Below are 18,081 nucleotides of genomic sequence, written 5' to 3'. Positions count from 1 at the left end.
TTTCTATATCTGTGTGTTAGACGCTATGTAAATCTGGCTGCAAAACATGCAAGTTATTTATTTCTTCTCTCCTCCTTGCTACTGTGACGAACAAATTTCCCCTTCGGGATAAATAATCTATCTATCTATCTATCTATCTATCTATCTATCTATCTATCTATCTATCTGTCTATCTATCTATCTACTCTGTCTCTCTCTCTCTCTCGCAAATCTGCCTTTCAAAGAACATTTTTGTCTGATTTATTTTAATTCATGATAATTTGATCATTTAAGTATCAAGGGCAAACAAACCTTTACATTTGCGTTCAAATAAAAATGTTGATCAGGCATACTTTAATGATGTAAAATAAAAGTTGACAATGTGCACCAAGATAAATGGACAAATCTAAACCATCATTTCAACAAACATATGGACGAGCGCATGAAGTTTACTATAAGACACCTAACGGTTTATTCCAGTTCAATTGGAAGAGCCAGGGTTGTACTGCTCTACACTTAATTTCTATGCTGATGTGATTAAAATGGAATGCCATCCATGTTAAATGTACCTATTGATACCAGGAGGTGCCCCTTCTATTTATTCTCATTGCATGACCACGCAGTTACTGAGCTATTGCCCTATCTGCACTCAGCTGGAGATGGCTCGCTGCTCGTGGGCTTATCTTCACTGGAGCAGTATTTTATTCCATTGCTGTGTTGGCTTTATTAAATGGCCACATTATTACTGATGGATGGCAGACTGATTGTGAAGAGCAAGTGAACAGATAAGGAAATAGGAAGAGAGACAGAGGCAGTGTGTTAGAGTGTGTGTAGTGTGTTAGTGCCTGCTTTGTGTGAGAGACGAAGAGTGTGTGTTTGTGTGTGTGTTACAGAGAGAGAGAGAGAGAAAGAAGGAGCTAAATTCTATGCAATGTATTGGGGTCATGCTGCTCCAGAAAGTCAAATGAATTAGTCGGCACCTCCAGGAAATTACACTGTGTGTGTGTGTTCGTGTGTGTGTGTGTGTGTCATGCAAGCAAGCATCATGTCTGTTTCAGTGTCTCGCTTTCTGCTTGTCCCTTTGGGGCCCTCAGTGACACTAGACATGCTTTGCCAATCAAGGTCAAGGTCATGGCTGTGATTAGTGCCCGACATGAGCATCATTCTGTTCTCTAATGGGAGGCTACAAGCGTGTGCCACTGCTGCCAGCCCCATTATCTGCCCGTGGAGCCATATTTGTCCTTGAATACCCATGTTGAAAACATTTGGCACATTGCCATGAACTTAGTTTATTGACCATGACTGTTGTTTGATTATAATCAAATGTTGCTTAATTGCAATTTCCAGTTAGTTAATTGAGGAACAATCACGTGTTTGTCACCAACCAAGATGTCAACATGATAAGAAACTGTATATGACACTGTAAAAATAAACCGGAACAATAACCCTGTCATGAGTGAGTGTGGTGGGGTGGAGACTCAGGTGCAGAGAAAGACAGGAGGTTTTTTAGCAAAAATCAAAAAGGGTACTTTACTTAGTCCCGAAAACACAAAACAGCAGGATACACACACCAGCACTGAACGACAACTACATATTACATACGACGACCTGACGGGGGACAAGGGAAAACAGGGAGGTAGAAGGGAAACACAGGTGTGGGGCATAAGCAATCAGGGGACACACATGGGCGGGACTAAGGACAGGTGAATGGAATCAAGCAATCAGGGAGACACAACAATCAGGACACAGAGGAAACAAGACAAATTCAACATATGACAGGAAGCCACCCGTGGCTTTCCGTGACAAACCCATCATTTTACAAGGCAGCTAAAATGAGAACTTTTGAAACATGTTAGTTGGCTCGTGGGCAACCGTATGGATCTTTTTTTTTTCTTAAACAATCCAGACTTAATGTCCTCTTTTTTTCTTTCTTGCCGACTATTTCCCACTGTTCCATATGATGAATTATTGTCCATAATAAGCAATTGAGTCAAGGGAAACACAGATTTATTACAATAAATCAAAATATATCAACACGATTTGGAATTATACATTATAATGTAGAGAAACCTTTAAACAGGACTGTAGGCGATCACCAAATGAAGACAAACATACGATGTAACTGTTCGGCTAAAGGTTGAAGGAATGGATTTTCTTATACAAAATGTTTCACAGGCCATTGTGGTCACTCTGTCTGTAAGTCTATCCATCCATCTATCCATCTATCCATCCATTTACCCATCTATATATCCATCTATCCGTCCATCCATCCATCCATCTATCCGTCCGTCCGTCCGTCTCTATCTCTCTCTGGGTATCTGTCTAAATTAAAGTTTTATGTCTGTCCGTCTGTCTGTCTGTCTGTCCACTGATTGGTTGAGGTTTTGTCCAACTAAAACGCCAAACGGCGTGCTAATGCATACTTCCCAGCGCGAGCTCGGCGGATAGAGAGCTCCTCTCTGCTCCGCACACCAGCGCTGCGTGCTGCTCTGGCTGACAGCGCGCGCTCTCTTCCTCTCCGGGCTCCTCATCTCACGCACCTGAACTCCGCTCCGGACACATCTCCTCGCTGCTCGCACTCCGAGCGACGACCAAAAAAAAGAGAGACAATACCAAACAATAGAGCAGCGGGGAACGACGACCAAGTGAAAGATGGAGGAATGGTGAGAGGACGGTTAGTTGGCGGACAGATAGGAACCCCGCTGTCGCAGAGGACCAGAGGGAGCGGGAAGAGAGAGCGAGAGAGAGCACATCTGCCGTGACTTTGGGGATTTCTCTCCGGCGAAGTGGAAGAAAAGGGGGAGAAAGCCACATCTCCCAGATGCAAAAAAAAAGAAAAGAAAGCACCGTGTGTGTGAGGAATGATTCACGTGTGTCGGAATTACCGTGGAGGACAAACGTATCCAATTTCTGCGACCTTTTTTGTCACATTTCCCCCAACCTTCTGATTGCAGTTTTGACAGTGACGGTAGGCTAATGTCTGCTTCAACATAGTCGCGAGTCAAGCCAATACAACTAAAAACGGCTTTAAAAGAAATGCTGGCAGGGGTTCTCTGTTTGCAATCTATTTTTATTTATTTATTTGAATCATCCTTTGGAGAGTGTTTGGCCTCCTGCGGAGACTTGTTTTGGGGGTAAAGGAGGACGTTTCTTTTTCTTCTTCTTTTTTTTTTTTTTTTAAAGAGGCGAGACCCCCACCTCCTCCTCCCCCTTACATAAATGTTTGCGTGCCGTTAGTGCTCTCGTTCTCCGTAGACCACCCCTCTCCCACTGAATAGGCTGCAGAGTCTCACACGCAGACAGACGCATCTCACATGCACATAGACAGAGACCGACCTGGACATTATCTCGCGCGCACGCAAACCACATATCATATGCACACATAATTACACAAACAGACCTCCCCCCCCCCCCCTCCCTCACCCGCCCAACCCTCTCACCCTCCACTATCTGATGACTCCCCGGCGTAGTGGTGGACGTGGTACGGAGCCGACTGTAGCATCATCATCATCATCATCATCATCATCATCATCATCATCATTCTCAACACTACCACTGTCACTTTCAGCATCCTCCTATTCCTCACTACTACTACCACCACCACCACCATCGCCACAACCACCATGTCCTCGTCGTCGCGCAAGATCTCATCCGAGTCGTTCAGCAGCTCTGTGGGCTCGGACTGTGGGCTCGAAAGCCCCGGTGGAGACGCGGGGGACGGCGTTTTGGAGCCGGCGGAGGAGAGTCGAGGCTGCCCCTTCTCCTCGCTCCACTCGTCCCACAGAGCGGGGCTCTGGAACGGACGCAGCTCCGCAGAGAGGCCGGTGTGCCCGGCGGCGGGTGAGGAGCAACAAGCACCCGCTGGTCCTCACAAGAGGGTCACCAGGAGGAGAAGGGTGAACCTGGACTCGCTGGGGGAGAGTCTGAGACGACTGACCTCACCCACGGTAGGCCTCCTGCTGTGTCTTAACGAAATATCATTACATATTCCGAAATGGCAGAGTCATAAAGGCATCTTGCTCACAATTGGCCTCCTTTAGTGTTCAATTGGGGCCTTTGAATTTTATGCAATATAGCCAAAGTAAATGTATAGTTTTACCACACATTTGTGGGTCATTCTACTGGAATCGGGTAAAAGGTATAGTAAAATGTGTTTACAAGCTGAACATTATAGAGCCAGTTATTGACTTCAGAAGACATTGAGTAGCCTATTTTTTTTTTAGAGAAAGTCAATATGATGACCGAACAGCCAGCGTATGTTCCATTCCAAACAGCTGTCTCCAAAGTTGAGGACACGCAGCCCTTAAGAGCAGAAAAAAAGACATAATTCAAGGTATTCCACCATTGTAAGCTATTGTCTGAAATCCCAGACGATGTCTTTTTTCACATCCCAATGTGACGTTTGCTGTGCTGTCTGGAAAAAAATGAGCCTCTTTTCATCTTTCAGTCTGAATCATCTGGCAGATTATATAATAAATATATTGTTGTAAGGGAGGGAGGAAGGGAAGGAGAGAGAGAGAGGAAGGGAGGGAGAGAAGCCCATGCTCTGCCTGTTTATATGTAAGGAGTGTGACGAGTGAGCCTGTTTCTGTATGTCTGCAGTTGTATTACCGGCTCTAATGTAATAAAACAGCTATTAGAACCGAGTCCAATTGTGATGGATGATGTGCGATTAGGGCATTTGCTATAGCGTAGTCCTAAGTGATGGGAGGCTGAATCAGTTTGAGATTTGATTGCATCTCCTGTAATGTGGCCCCTGATATGCAGTTGGGCAACAATAACATATCCCCGTAAGTAGCCTCGGTGAAAGTGTCAAAAAAGTCAAATTGCAGTCTGCACTGTGCTTCAAATTAGAATACCCATCTTTAAAGGTGATTGACAGAGACAAGTGATTTTTGACTTGAACAGAGATTCTCTGCCAATATCCAGAAACACGGTGACATTTATATACAAACCAAAACATGTCGTGAAAAACTCTCTGGTTTGTTTATATTGGTTCCCCATATAATAAGAGCACTGCTGCGTTTTCTTCAGATTGTAGGAGGTTGTGGGAATAGGTTTTTCCAAATTGCAGTTGCTCAGACCCTGTGGTCCAATTCCTGGGAGAAATACTGTAGATGATGCACAGAAGTCGATATAGAACAGCAGTGATTTTCAGCCTTTTTTTTTTGCTGGCCAGGCACGTCCTCCCCAAAATAATTTAATTCAGCAGCGCAGCTAAAAATCTGAAGTTGGTGTATATTAAAAAGAACTACTGAGAGCCAACTTCAGCTCTCTGCTGTCTCTTACTGGCCCTGATCGTTGATAGATCTGTGAACAAAATAGGGCAGAAGGAACACTTAAAGACGAGTTCGTATAACGCTCAGTGATGATAATATCTAGCATTGTTCTAACATCTAGCAACTGTGTGTGTGTGTCTCTGTACGGATGTTTTTGTTTGCCTAGAAGTGCAATTACAGGCATAAGTTGGGCCTCATTAATGGAACCCAACTGTAAGGGTAATTGTGGTGTTGTGCTTTGGTTACAGGGAAAGGGTAAATGTCCAAGGTCTTTTTTCAGTGTCTGATGGGTGTGTATGTGCATGTGTGTGTTAGGCTGACGGAGCAGCTTAAACTCTCCCAAACTTGACCAAACCCAGATTTTTATAATACATTTATAAAGATATACATGCAAATTAGCTAATACTGTATACATTCGCTCACTCACCAACAAAACAGCACACTGTGTATTCTCTGTCTCTCTCTTTCGCTCTCTCTCACACTCACACACACACACACACACACACACACACACACACACACACACACACACACACACACACACACACACTGTAGCTGCGTGCAGTGTCTGTTGTTGACTGCAATGGACCGTGACAGAGAGAACAGAGAAAGCTCTCTGTGGTTGTCTTCAACCTGACCACACTGACCCAGAAGCAACAACACGCACACCCACAGTTGTGTTTTCATGACTTTTGGGGACATTTCATTAATTTCCTGGAGACCCTAACCCAACCAAGTGTTTACCCTAAAATGTATACTGAGTTATGTTACCCCACTAGTCCCCACAACGTGATAGTGTAATCAAGTTTATGTCTCGACAAGATGGGTAAAGGATGCCCAACCCTTCTCCCCCCCCCCCCCACACACACTCTCACACACATGTACATTAAACATTAATTATCTGTCTCTCCCTGTCTCAGTTTCTATATTGAGGGTGTGAATTAGCTTAGTGACCCATGACGCTGGTCAAAGGCCACGAGTGATGGCCACATATGCAAAGTGTGGGACATTTGTATGCGTGTGTTGATGTGCTTCTGGTAAATCCATATCCTAAGTCGGTGGCGACATTTTCCCTATCAGGGACTAGCAGTATTGGAGCGTGTTTACCTTGCTTTTAGTTAGATGCACAGTTGGGTCAGTGTTCTGTGTGTGTACACATGCGAGTTGTTTTTATGTAATTCTTCCTCCATTTTGTATCAATGTAAATGTTGAAGTTGGCTGTTTGCTGTGATCCGCCTCTTTCTGTTCTTTGTATACTTTCCACAAATGGGACTAGTTCCTTAAAATCTGGAAATGAAAGTGTCTTTACACCCTTTCAGGGGAGAATATCCATTCATAACTCCCATGTCCATTTTCTTTTTGAAAACAACAGTACAATGAATAACAATTATTGTACAATATTTATATTGTCTGCTCAAACTAGTGATAATATAAAATGATGTCCCCGTCATCGCAATTTCATTTTGAATTGATGAAAGACACTTTGTGATTTACAAGTTTTGAAATAAGTTTGCTTGTTTGTTTATAAATCAAATGGATTTTTTTTAATGAAACCGTCAAGATTGTAATATTTCTTTTAACATTTTGCCTTAATTTATTGAAGCTGAGACAAGTAACACATTCTTTTGGAAACATAATAAGAACGACAGTAGAATGTATAGCTGTACATGACTTGAGAGTAACGAAGGCTCATTTCAACGTTTTCTTTCTCATTGATTTTCAAAATACATAATTGTTTACTCGAGTGGCCAGAATTCACTTCACTAATTATACAGGAATTATGCTCCTTTGAAGGCAAACATAAATGCCTGTGAACAAACAAACACAGAGAAGGGCGTTCTGTATAACTGTAGATTGCGCATTAGCAAACTTGCACGTCAAGCAAGTTGACTGCTTTATTCAGGAGTTATGTGGAGGTAGGTTTTAACGGATAAAAACAAATGCAGACATATTGCAAACAAGTATAAAGGAAGAAGCCACACTAACGTTTCTGAACTTCTGCACAGAACACAATTGCAACATTTAAATTACAAAAAGCACACCTCTTTTGCATAATATTACATTAATCTTGCTGATACACTTGTTGAAAGTAATTTACAGAACAGTCAGTGCATTCAAACTTCTTGCAGGGAACCAAATATTTTGCATTTAAATTGTTTCCGATACTAATCAGTATCTGAAATGCCTCTGTGACACGACACAGCCTAAAATACTGCATCGGGTGTTGGTCTATTCAAGCTCCATTTGATAAAAATATGTATTAATAACTTTCATTTGTATTTATTTTAGGTATGATATCTTCAAATGTAATCTTGTAAGATTTAGTTTTGGCGAGAAACTTAAATAAAAACAGTTATGTTTTCACAGCAATGTCAAATCGACACTAGAGCGAGTAATATGACCTGATTCACTTTTTGTTTTTGTTTTAACACACTGGTATGCATCTCATGCTGGGAAGTTGTGGGGTCTCATCTGGTGTATGAGTTTCTATTTTCTTTAGTAGCGGGGGCAGCGTTCAAACTGTGCTGAAGCACCAGTACCCACTGCGCTGGGACCAAACGCCACACGGCTCGTGCTATTGGAAATTTGGAGGAGGAAGATACAATAAAAGCAGGGAAGGAATCAGTCACACAGACAGACAAAAAAATGCAGGTTCACATACAGTACAGACAAGTGTGACTGAACGCCATTGGCAAAGAAGGCAATGCAGAGCAACAGAGCAAGTGGAATGGAGAGAGTATTGGTGAGATACTGCTCCCCTCCCAAGGTAAAGAAACAGAGCAAACAAAAGAGACAGAGTGGTTTGGTTAAAGACCACAGGGAAAAGAGAAGGAGAGAAAATGTCCTCAAAGAGAGAGAAAGTTTGAGTTTAAACTCTCCACCTGAAATTTACTTGGACACTTTCTTTTAATGTAACATCTAGTTTGACTAATCTTCCCTTTCATGCCATTTCTCCTGTGCACACACACACACACTCACCATTGCAATGCTTACGCAATATTTTTAAAGAAAGTATTCCATTTTTAATGAAAGAATCCCATTCATACTATTATTATATAATAATAATATTTCTGTTTGACCATATTATGTGTATCTTCTCCTTATTGAATCTTCTCAGTGTTGTCTACATATTGTAGTGTGTTTTTCACAACCAGGCAATCTACAAGATGTTGGCCATTATAGCAGGTCTGTGAGTGAGATTAATGTGTGATGAGTTATAGAGTTGTGTGACCAGTAAACATGCCAGGGATGGCAACAATGTAGACTAAGGACGATGTATGTGTACAGTATGTTTGCACATGTGTGGCTGATAACAGTTAGTGCTCGTGTGATTGGTCATGTGGTGGGAATCCACTATAATGTGCTGTGGTAAATGAGTAGCTGAACCAAGGATGCAGTGAGAGGAGATTGAGAAGCAACCATTTCTGCTAGACACATGCAATAGAGAGGTGACAGGGAGTTTTCCCTCACAAATAGAAATAGTGAAACTATGGCCCAATGGGTATTTTTGGAGCCATCAGTGCCCATCTTGCTTATGTTGTTGCGAAGCTGACGTTTGGCTCCCTGTAGCTAATAGTGAACAAGTATTTTTGTATCAGCCGATAAGGACATACACACAATATGAAGAAAAACGAATCAGCACTGAGAATAGAAGCTTCAGACATTTGTAATACCAATCGGTTAGCGGTGATATAACGTCTAATTCTTAACCTGGTAGTGAAATAACTGACCAATATGTAGATTTCTTTTCACTGTCTCTGTCACTTTCTCGAGAACCTCTCCCTCTCTGTCTCTCGACACACGCACACGCACCCGCACACACACACAAATCACTCCTGCATCTGTCCGGAGGCCTCAGGATGACCTCCCCAGCTGGCACACTGTGTTCTAGCATTGTCACTACAGCCTTGCCGTATCACAGATAATCACATTGGACCCGCCTCCTCTAGCTTAGGCTGTCAGTTACGGAAAATAGGCCAGCTTCACACACACACACACACACACACACACACACACACACACACACACACACACACACACACACACACACACACACAGGGTTTGATCGGGGTGAATTATTTTTTTCCATGGACACTGGGCTATTAGTAGAACTTGTCTGAATGACTCTTAAATTTAAATGAAATTGACGACAGTAATCATAGTTTTCTCAGCAATTTCGTTGTGGAAGCTACTCAGCCTCAGTGAAATAATATTAAATGAATATGACAAATAATAATATTAAAGTACATTTTTCAACAAGCACAGGTGTTACTAATGACAACAATGATGTCTCTGTTCTATTCACGTGTCTGTTCAGTAAGCGGTGACCGTGAGCCTGTGACCAGCTTGCCCAATGGTCCTGATACTAAATCAGCTACATGGAAATGAGCCGTCATTCATTGGATCATTTCTAACTTGCACTCTTCCTGCTCCGACATGTCACAATGTGTGCTCTGAAAAATTTAAATCAATTTGAATGTGACCTGGATGCAGGTAACACTTGAGATTATACCTTGACAGTGTGTCATGCTTTCCAATTATTGATCCATAACCAAATATATTCACTTATAAAGATTTGAACGCTGATATATTGTGACCTTATAACCCCAAGAAATGAAGCCACCAATGTGTGTGTCACACACTACAATGACTTTATTAGGAAGTTTTGAATATATGCAGTATTGTCGCTTTATTGCGTGCAAAAATGAACACACAAATACACATTGGGTACACATTGGGTAATATTTTCACTTCTTCTTGCAGACACAGACTGTTCAGGAGGCTCTACAGCGAACTCTACAATTCTATAGACAACAAGAGATCAGGTAAGACTGTCTTCATCACTAGCTCTTGGCCTCTGTCGCTGCTTCTCTTTCTCTCCTGTCTCCTGTCCTCTTCAATCAGTCTCCACTGCACACTTCCTGTCTATCTGCTGTCTGGTCCTAGCGTCCCTATCACTCATTTTCTCCCCTTTGCCTTTATTTTTCTCACTTTTTTTCTCTGTCTGTCTGTGTCTGTCTGTTTGAGCCTCTCACTCTCCTTGCCTTCCTGCCTTTTTTTGGTCACACAGACAGTAAGACAGACTGACACGCACACACACTCACTCATATATTGACACACTCTTTCACCTCTTGTCTCTCTCTCTCACCGTCCTTCGCTGTCAAAACAGTAAAACGCAGTAGAGAAGATTCAGACAGGCACAACGCATACTAATATTGTCCATGAAGCACAAACTGCATACGAATATAGAAAACACATCGGGATCTCTCTAGATTTTTCAATTTCCTTTTTCCTTCACCCTTTGCCCTCGCTCATTTGTTCCCTGCTTGATTCATGTTCAGTGCAACTGAACCCTGGTTTACCTTAGGCAAATCATATAATGACACATGGTAGTCTCTCAATAATTATATATATAATTAGTATCTCAATTATTTTCAATCCAATAAAAGCAACCTGAAAGCAATGGCGTTCATTCTGTTGGTCAGTACATGTCGTAGTGGTGCGCAAAGGTTAGAAATGAAGCCTGTGACCAGAGGGTCTCTGCTCTACTTCCCAGGCCGAAACAAATCTGTGTGGGAAGTGAAAGAGCATCACTTGCTTCTCCTTTATAGACACTGTGAGAACATTTCCCTGTCTTTGTGTTGTCCAGCTGTTTCACTAGATCGGCACAATGACCCAAAATACCGACCTACACAGGCTAACTTTAGGTTAATGCTATCTATCTATTCCGATTGATTTTTGCCACCACCCCAAAAAAAAACATGTTTTTATCCATAGCTTTTTGCATTGGAGATTTGCTTTTGAATATCGCAGCAGCAACTCCAGAAAAAAACTCATTTAGAACAACCCACAACTGTCAAGGTGTTTCTTTTCATGCATCGACTTTCTTATGAAGAAATATTCCCAAAGAACTGGTATCCGCACAGTTTGTAGTGAAACCCGGTCCACGGTATGTCTTGAATGGATGCGATGTGGTTTAATTGTAATATTAGTTTATTAGCACCTTATTAGCTCTTCCTTTTTGCTGATGGCTAACTAGGACTTACGCGGAGTGCGTTTGGTTTATGTCTGACAGGTGTCAGGAAGTCGGCAATGAGGAGAGGCAAAGAGAGAGGAGAGAAGAAAAGTGCCCATTTCTAGAGAATTCTGGTTCAGAAGAAGATGTCCTCCAAATCCTACAATACATGGCAACCATACTGGGTGAGTAAAACAAGATGTGTGTGTGTGTGTGTGTGTGTGTGTGTGTGTGTGTGTGTGTGTGTGTGTGTGTGTGTGTGTGTGTGTGTGTGTGTGTGTGTGTGTGTGTAGGTTTTTCTCTTCTAAATTCGCTCATTTACTCTTAATGAATATCCAAGTTATTTTCTTGTAAATGTACAACTTTAATCCGATAATTCCGATATATTTTTCTTGGAAAAATAACCCCTCTCCTTCCGCAATAATAATTATTAGTATTATTAAAATGTTTTAACCTACAATGGCTCTATTATGCTGTCATACTATTAATCCTAATTTGACATGATTTTAAAAGCATCTTTTAATTGTGTCATTTCTTGCATTACATTTTTTGCAGTTTTCTCTGCTAGTCTGTATAATTATTCACTTTCTAGCCAATATTAATGTTTTTCAAACTTTGTTTATTCTTTTTACATTTCAACATATCTTTCTGTTTTTGTACTGTGGTGACATGTTTAAAAAATAAATAAATAAATACATATCAGTTTTAATTTTTCTATAATCCCTTAATCCCATTTTCTGACTTCCTGAGTTATTATTCAGTCAGTCGGCATGTGACATGATTATTTTATCTCATCAATATTCATTATTTGAACAAGGCTTTGATGTTTGATTACTTTGAACAGTGCTATTTTGTGATTGATATGCTCAAAATTATTGCTGCTGAATTATAATCTTGTTAAAAAAATGTTATGGAACAAATGTAATGCTGGGTTTCATGTAAAAGGCAGCTGTAACATGAAAGTACTATATATGCCTAGGGGATGCATTGAGAAATAATACTGAAAGACAGTGATCCAAGTTGCAAGTTGGTTTTATGCTGAATGACATGTCTTCTCAATCATATTGCTTCTAATCATAAGCAGATATTTTAGTCAGTCTTCGTATTCAACTGTGTGGGGCAAGTTAGGTGTATTGTTGTGTATCAGTCCATGATGTTAATAATTTGTGTATCCTCAAAAGAGTGCTATTCTGCATCGCTGACATCAATGTTTTGCATCCTCTCTCACACAGGAGTACCATTCTGTGAGCTGCGAGAGCATTTCGGAGAAGAGTTCTTTAGCCTCTGCTTTGAAGAAAACGAACGAGTGCTTCGGGCTGTAGGCGGCAACCTCCAGGACTTCTTCAATGGCTTTGACGCCATTTTGGAACACATTCGCACCTCCACGGGGCGCCGGGCCTCATCAGAGAGCCCCTCCTTCCAGTGCAAAGACCTCTACGAAGAGGAGAAAGAGAGAAGGAAATTGGATAAAGTTGGAGAGCAAGGAGAGGGAGATGGAAGAGGGAAAGTGTTGCTTCTCCGGTGTTTCAACCCTGCCTCTGTTGTGGGTTTGGTAATGCCAGGTTTTATTAGAGCTGTTGCCAGGCGGATCTTTCATTCAGAAGTTGAGGTGGAAGAAGTGCCGCCTCTAACTCCCTTATTGCCAGATGAAGATACAGAACCCACAGACGGAGACTCCACAACCCCCACCCCGACCGCGTCCCCGACTGCCACGCCCTCCTCGTCCCCGTCCCTGTCCCCTCCGTCTCATTTCCCAACCTCTGTTCCCACAGTTTGCTTGTCCTTCCAAATCCAGGAGACAGGCCCTTCTTCCCTCCCCGCCCTCCCAAATGCTGCCCCAGTGAGCACTAAACGCCCCCTTATTTCACTCTCCACCAACCCAAGTGATCTGTGCATAAGCCAGGCCACGTTTTGCCGTGCTTTTCCATTTCACCTGGTCCTGGGGCCTCACATGGAGCTACTGCAGCTTGGCGAAGGATTGAGGAAACAGGCTCGCATTGAGCCTCACCGGACCCTCTTGTTCAGGGACTTTTTTGAGATCGTCTCACCGAAGATGGAGCCTTCGTTCCCGGGCATCCTGTTGAGACTTGCATCCCCGTTTACCATCCGCACCAGGCCTGATAGCACACAGCCTGGCACCAAGGAGAAGGTAAAGAGCTCATACATAACAGATGACATAGTAGATAAAATACTACCTTTAATCACATACTTTAAGAGGATTATTGTAGTTGTACTAGGTGCGTGGTAAATTAAAATCAAGTTCAAATGAAAAGGCTGCGATATGTTATCCTTTTCAACTAATCCTGCGAGGAAACCAAAACCAGGGAGGAATTCGTCCCCGAAACGAGTATCGTCTGTGTCACCACAGACAATAATTCAATGGAATTGTTGCAGGAGGTGACATAATCCATTATTCAAATGGTGATGGCCAAAGTAATTAATTTGAAAAAGGGCTCAGCCACTCCATTTTTGATCGTGGAGAGTATCTCTATGTCAGACAGGCAGTTCAGTGTTTACAGTAAACTACACTGGCTACGCTCATTTTAACTAACTGATATATTCCTCAAATGTTGTCATGTGAAGCTCACTTATGTTTTTTAATAGTTTTTGGACAATAAAAGTCTGTTGGGATAAGATACTTACTACTTGCTCGTTGGCAATGAAGATGAAGTACAATTTATTGTTTGGCATCTTTTCATTAAATTGTAATAAAAAGATGAAGTATCATCATCCTTACCCTCTAAGTTACAACACTGTAGTGCAGTGCTACAGTAAGTTTCATGATCAAATCACCTATTTTAGTTGGATATTTATCAGTTGCTAATTTGGTTCATAACAGCACTTTTATTCGTGATGTATTCACTCTATATGATAAAAATAAGTTAAATAATCACCATCTCAGTGCTATTGTGCTGTCAAATGAGAGATTTGGGCTTAAATAGGTGGTCACATTGTGATTACATTTCTAGTTTTTTCCTTTGGATGCTAACACCCAGGTGTTTGTTTGTGAAGACCATGTGTCTGAGTTTGGTATCGCTGAACGTGTCAATTATTTGCTCTAGTCTCCGTCTCGTCTCGTCTCAGTCTTGAAAGGAGCGAAACGCTGTTTCCCACGATTACATTTTGGGTGTACCAAGCAAAACATAAAAACAGAATAATCAATCTGTCTCCACTGAATGTCATCTAACCTCATGTTGCACAACATCCACGGGAAGAATGAGGTTTGAATTGGTTTCAATTTGCCAGAAACAATTATTATCCGAGTACAACACATCAGAGTTGTATGCTATATCCAGGTCTTTGTTGATTGGGTTGTCTGCAGGCTGTCAGTGTCGGTACCAAACACCTTGATGATAAATGGACCTGACAGAGAGGAGATGGATCAGTCCAGCGACACTGTTAACTGGCGAATTAAAAAAAGAAGAAGATAACATGTAGCTGTTCTTGTGAATACAGCATTCTTTCATTTTTTTTTATACAGTGTCAAAGCCTTCTCATATACAGTATATGGTCAAAAAAAATATAACGCATTTGACCTTGGAGTCTTTTTTTTAGGAAAAGAGTCCACTTGCATTTGAAACATCTCTTGTTGTTTATGTGTTGAAACAGTAAGGGGGGCATTTCTTTGAAATAATAGAGTTAGCAAATACACATACATGTTTTTGCAGGTAAACACATATACACTTATAACGGGATTAAACTCATTTCACTGTCTGGCCAATTATTTGATGATATGGGGAACTGTGCCATTCAATTCAATTCAGTTTATTTTGTATAGCCCAAAATCACAAATACAAGATTTGCCTCGGAGGGCTTTACAATCTGTATACATGACACCCCTGTCCCAGAACCTCACATCGGATCAGGAAAAACTCCCCCAAATAAAGATAGTAAAACCCTTTCACAGGGAAAAGGGGAAGAAACCTGAGGGAGAGCAACAGAGGAGAATCCCTCTCCCGGGATGGACAGAAGCAATAGATGTCATGTGACCAGAATGAGCAACGTAACAGAGTTGCAGCACATTACATGAATATGACAAAAACATTCATATAATGAGTGGTAGGCATGGACCACGATCCAGATAGCCACAGTCCATCGTAGCATGCAGGACCAGCTCCAGACAGCCATCATCCATGGTGGCGGGGCTGGTCCAACTCCAGACAGCCACAATCCATGGGGAGAGGGGGCAGAAAGGGGGGGGGGGTCTGTCAAAGAGGAACGTTTTAAGTCTACTCTTAAATGAGGTGACCGTGTCTGCCCCTCTGACTGACGGTGGAAGCTTATTCCATAGAAGAGGAGCTTGATAACTGAAGGCTCCAGCCCCCAACCTATTTTTTAAGACTCTGGGAACCACAAGTAACCCTGCGTTCAATGAACGTAACTCTCTAGTGGGGTAGTATGGCACTATAAGCTCTTTAAGTTATAAAGAGCTCACCATTCACAAGGACAGCTTAAACTTATTAGACTATTACATTCATCACATTATACATTTTTACATACAATTTGGTCTTTGCATTTACACCATCCATATCAAGTTAGGAGCAGTGTGCTGCCCTGTGAGATGCTCGGGGAGCAACTGGGCGTTCAGTGTCTTGCTCAAGGACAATTCGGGGAGACCAGGGGTCGAACCGAACCATCAGCCACACAGTTGTCGTAATTACGACCACTACAGATGCATTCGGCCTAAGTCGCCAGTTAACAGGGTCGCTTGATAAACCTAAAAAACTCGCAGAGTTGCAAATGAGAGAACAATCCAACCGAGAAAACGAGCAAGAGTGCGCTGACCAAATTTACTGACATGTAATGTTCATTCTAATGTAATTTTGATGTGTGTGTTTGCGTGTGTGTAAGAGAGAGAGAGAGAGAGAGAGGGAGAGAGAGAGAGAGAGAGAGAGAGAGAGAGAGAAAGAGAGAGAGCAACCCGGTTTCAAAAGGAAATGATGGAGCACTCTGTCGCACTCAAAAATAGGAGTATCTCGGTGTATTCGTATTGAAGTACTGGCATTGCACTTGTGGGTGGGAAGCTGTTGAGGGATCACACCCCTGCCGTGAGCATCTTCCCATTTCCCCGACCAAGAAAAAAAACAAAACAAAAAAACAAGCAAATTAAAAGTGGTTCATCAATATTTTTTTAAAGGTACATTTTGGTCACTTGGGGTAATTTTGGCGGTAAAAATGTAAACTATAAAAAGACGTTTGAACAGAGAGTACTTTAAAGCAATAGTTCTCAACCTTTTTTCAGTGGGGTACCCCCTGACCAGTGCAAAGCATTTTTGGTTGGAAAAAAAGAGGTAATACACAGTGTTGTGCCATCAGTGTCTGATTTTATTAATATGGAATATATACAATTCAGTTTATAAAGTTACACTTATATTTTACTGAATATTTATCAATAACAATGTTTAAATGGATGCTCATTTTAAATACATTTAAAAAAAAATCTTACGTACCCCCCAGAGGGCCTTCACGTACCCCCATTTGAGAACCACTGCTCTGACGCACTATTGTATTGCTAGTGCAACTGATTCTGAGGCAACTTTATTGAAAACAAATCCCTCCCATTTGTTTTACTGGTTGTTGAGGCATTTGAGGAATGTTTTATAGATTGTTATGTTTCTTCTCTTTTTGTGCTGTGCGTTTCTGTGGTATCTCGTCTAGCAGGGCGCTGATTCTGCAAAATAAGGGTTTGGGCGTTTCTAAGCACACCTGCTATTTTTTTCTCTTGTAGGCAAAGCATCACTTTGATTAAAAAGGTGGGTGAATATAAACGGTACGTGAATTGGAGTCAGAAAAAGTAAATCATAGTCCTTCCAGCTCGTCCCCTTACTTGTCTTTTAACATCCCGTCCACTTCCCTGTGGTGTGAAAATGGCTTCCTGAGTGTAGAGATGACTTGTCATATAGGACAATGAATTCATTTGATGTATTATGGCAGATCTTTAACCATAGGCCCTGGCACGTAAACATAATCCATCGACAGCGAGCATACTCACACAGCTCACAAACCAGTTAAACTACATTCCTAAACAACCCTCATATAATTAGTATTTAAAGATTATGACAAGTAATTTGTTTATAGGCTACAAGATTTAAGATAATGTCTTATGATCAGGAATAAAGAGGCAATGCGTCTTGTATACGTCTACGAGGTATTGTATTCAAATATGCTGTAAGGACTGGGTATAAGGACAGTAACTACTATTTTAGGCTGCAACTAACAAATGTTGTGAATATGAATTAATTGTTTTGTATGGACTCAGTAAATATTGAAATAGTATAATTCCTTACAGCCCAAGAGGAGGTCTTGTTTTATACAATCTCAACATGTATTATTATGCATGACAAAGAAAAGTATGAAACAATTATCACAGAAGTGGTGATTTAAATTTTGGACGAGTAAATGTTCAGCATTTTAGCTTGAAAAAATGACTAAAACATTTTTTCGATAACCAATATTGGTTGTTCATTTATTTGATCTAAAATGAATGATACATTAATTGCTGCAGCTCTCATATTATTACGTTTCGATAAGATGTTTCTAGACGACATTACCCGAGGTTGTTTATATAACCTATGTGTTTGAGTGAACGGCACTAAAGTGAATCATTCATATGAGCTCCTCCCATACATGTTTGCACTGCAGTGTGAAGGCTCGGATAGTGTTTCAGCTTCAGTTAGCTTTGTGTACACAGAGCTCTAATTGGGTGATTGTGGACTTGTTTTGGCCAAATAAATCAATCCTTGGGTTTGGTGCGTTAATCTGCACGGATAACCAAACACATGCAGATGCACTACAATGCTCACAGTA

The 18,081-nt window shown here is 41.4% G+C and overlaps 1 protein-coding gene across 1 annotated transcript in view; it reads left to right on the top strand.

Moving 5' to 3' along the window:
• The first annotated feature begins 3,383 nt into the window (after positions 1–3,383).
• Positions 3,384–18,081, top strand: part of gucy1a2 (guanylate cyclase 1, soluble, alpha 2) — a 39,189-nt gene continuing 24,491 nt past the window's right edge. The window contains exons 1-4 of the mRNA XM_068584736.1: positions 3,384–3,926; positions 10,023–10,084; positions 11,335–11,459; positions 12,507–13,423. Of these exons, the coding sequence (XP_068440837.1) occupies positions 3,603–3,926; positions 10,023–10,084; positions 11,335–11,459; positions 12,507–13,423 (1,428 nt within the window). The 5' untranslated portion in view covers positions 3,384–3,602. The remainder of the gene's footprint in view (positions 3,927–10,022; positions 10,085–11,334; positions 11,460–12,506; positions 13,424–18,081) is intronic.

This window comes from Clinocottus analis, unplaced genomic scaffold (genome assembly GCF_023055335.1).
Source record: "Clinocottus analis isolate CAN_PGR_092001 unplaced genomic scaffold, fCliAna1.0.p SCAF_2, whole genome shotgun sequence".
NCBI classification, from domain to species: domain Eukaryota; kingdom Metazoa; phylum Chordata; class Actinopteri; order Perciformes; family Cottidae; genus Clinocottus; species Clinocottus analis.
The sequence above is the reverse complement of the archived record's forward strand: the minus strand, read 5'-3'. Positions and strand labels throughout refer to the sequence as shown.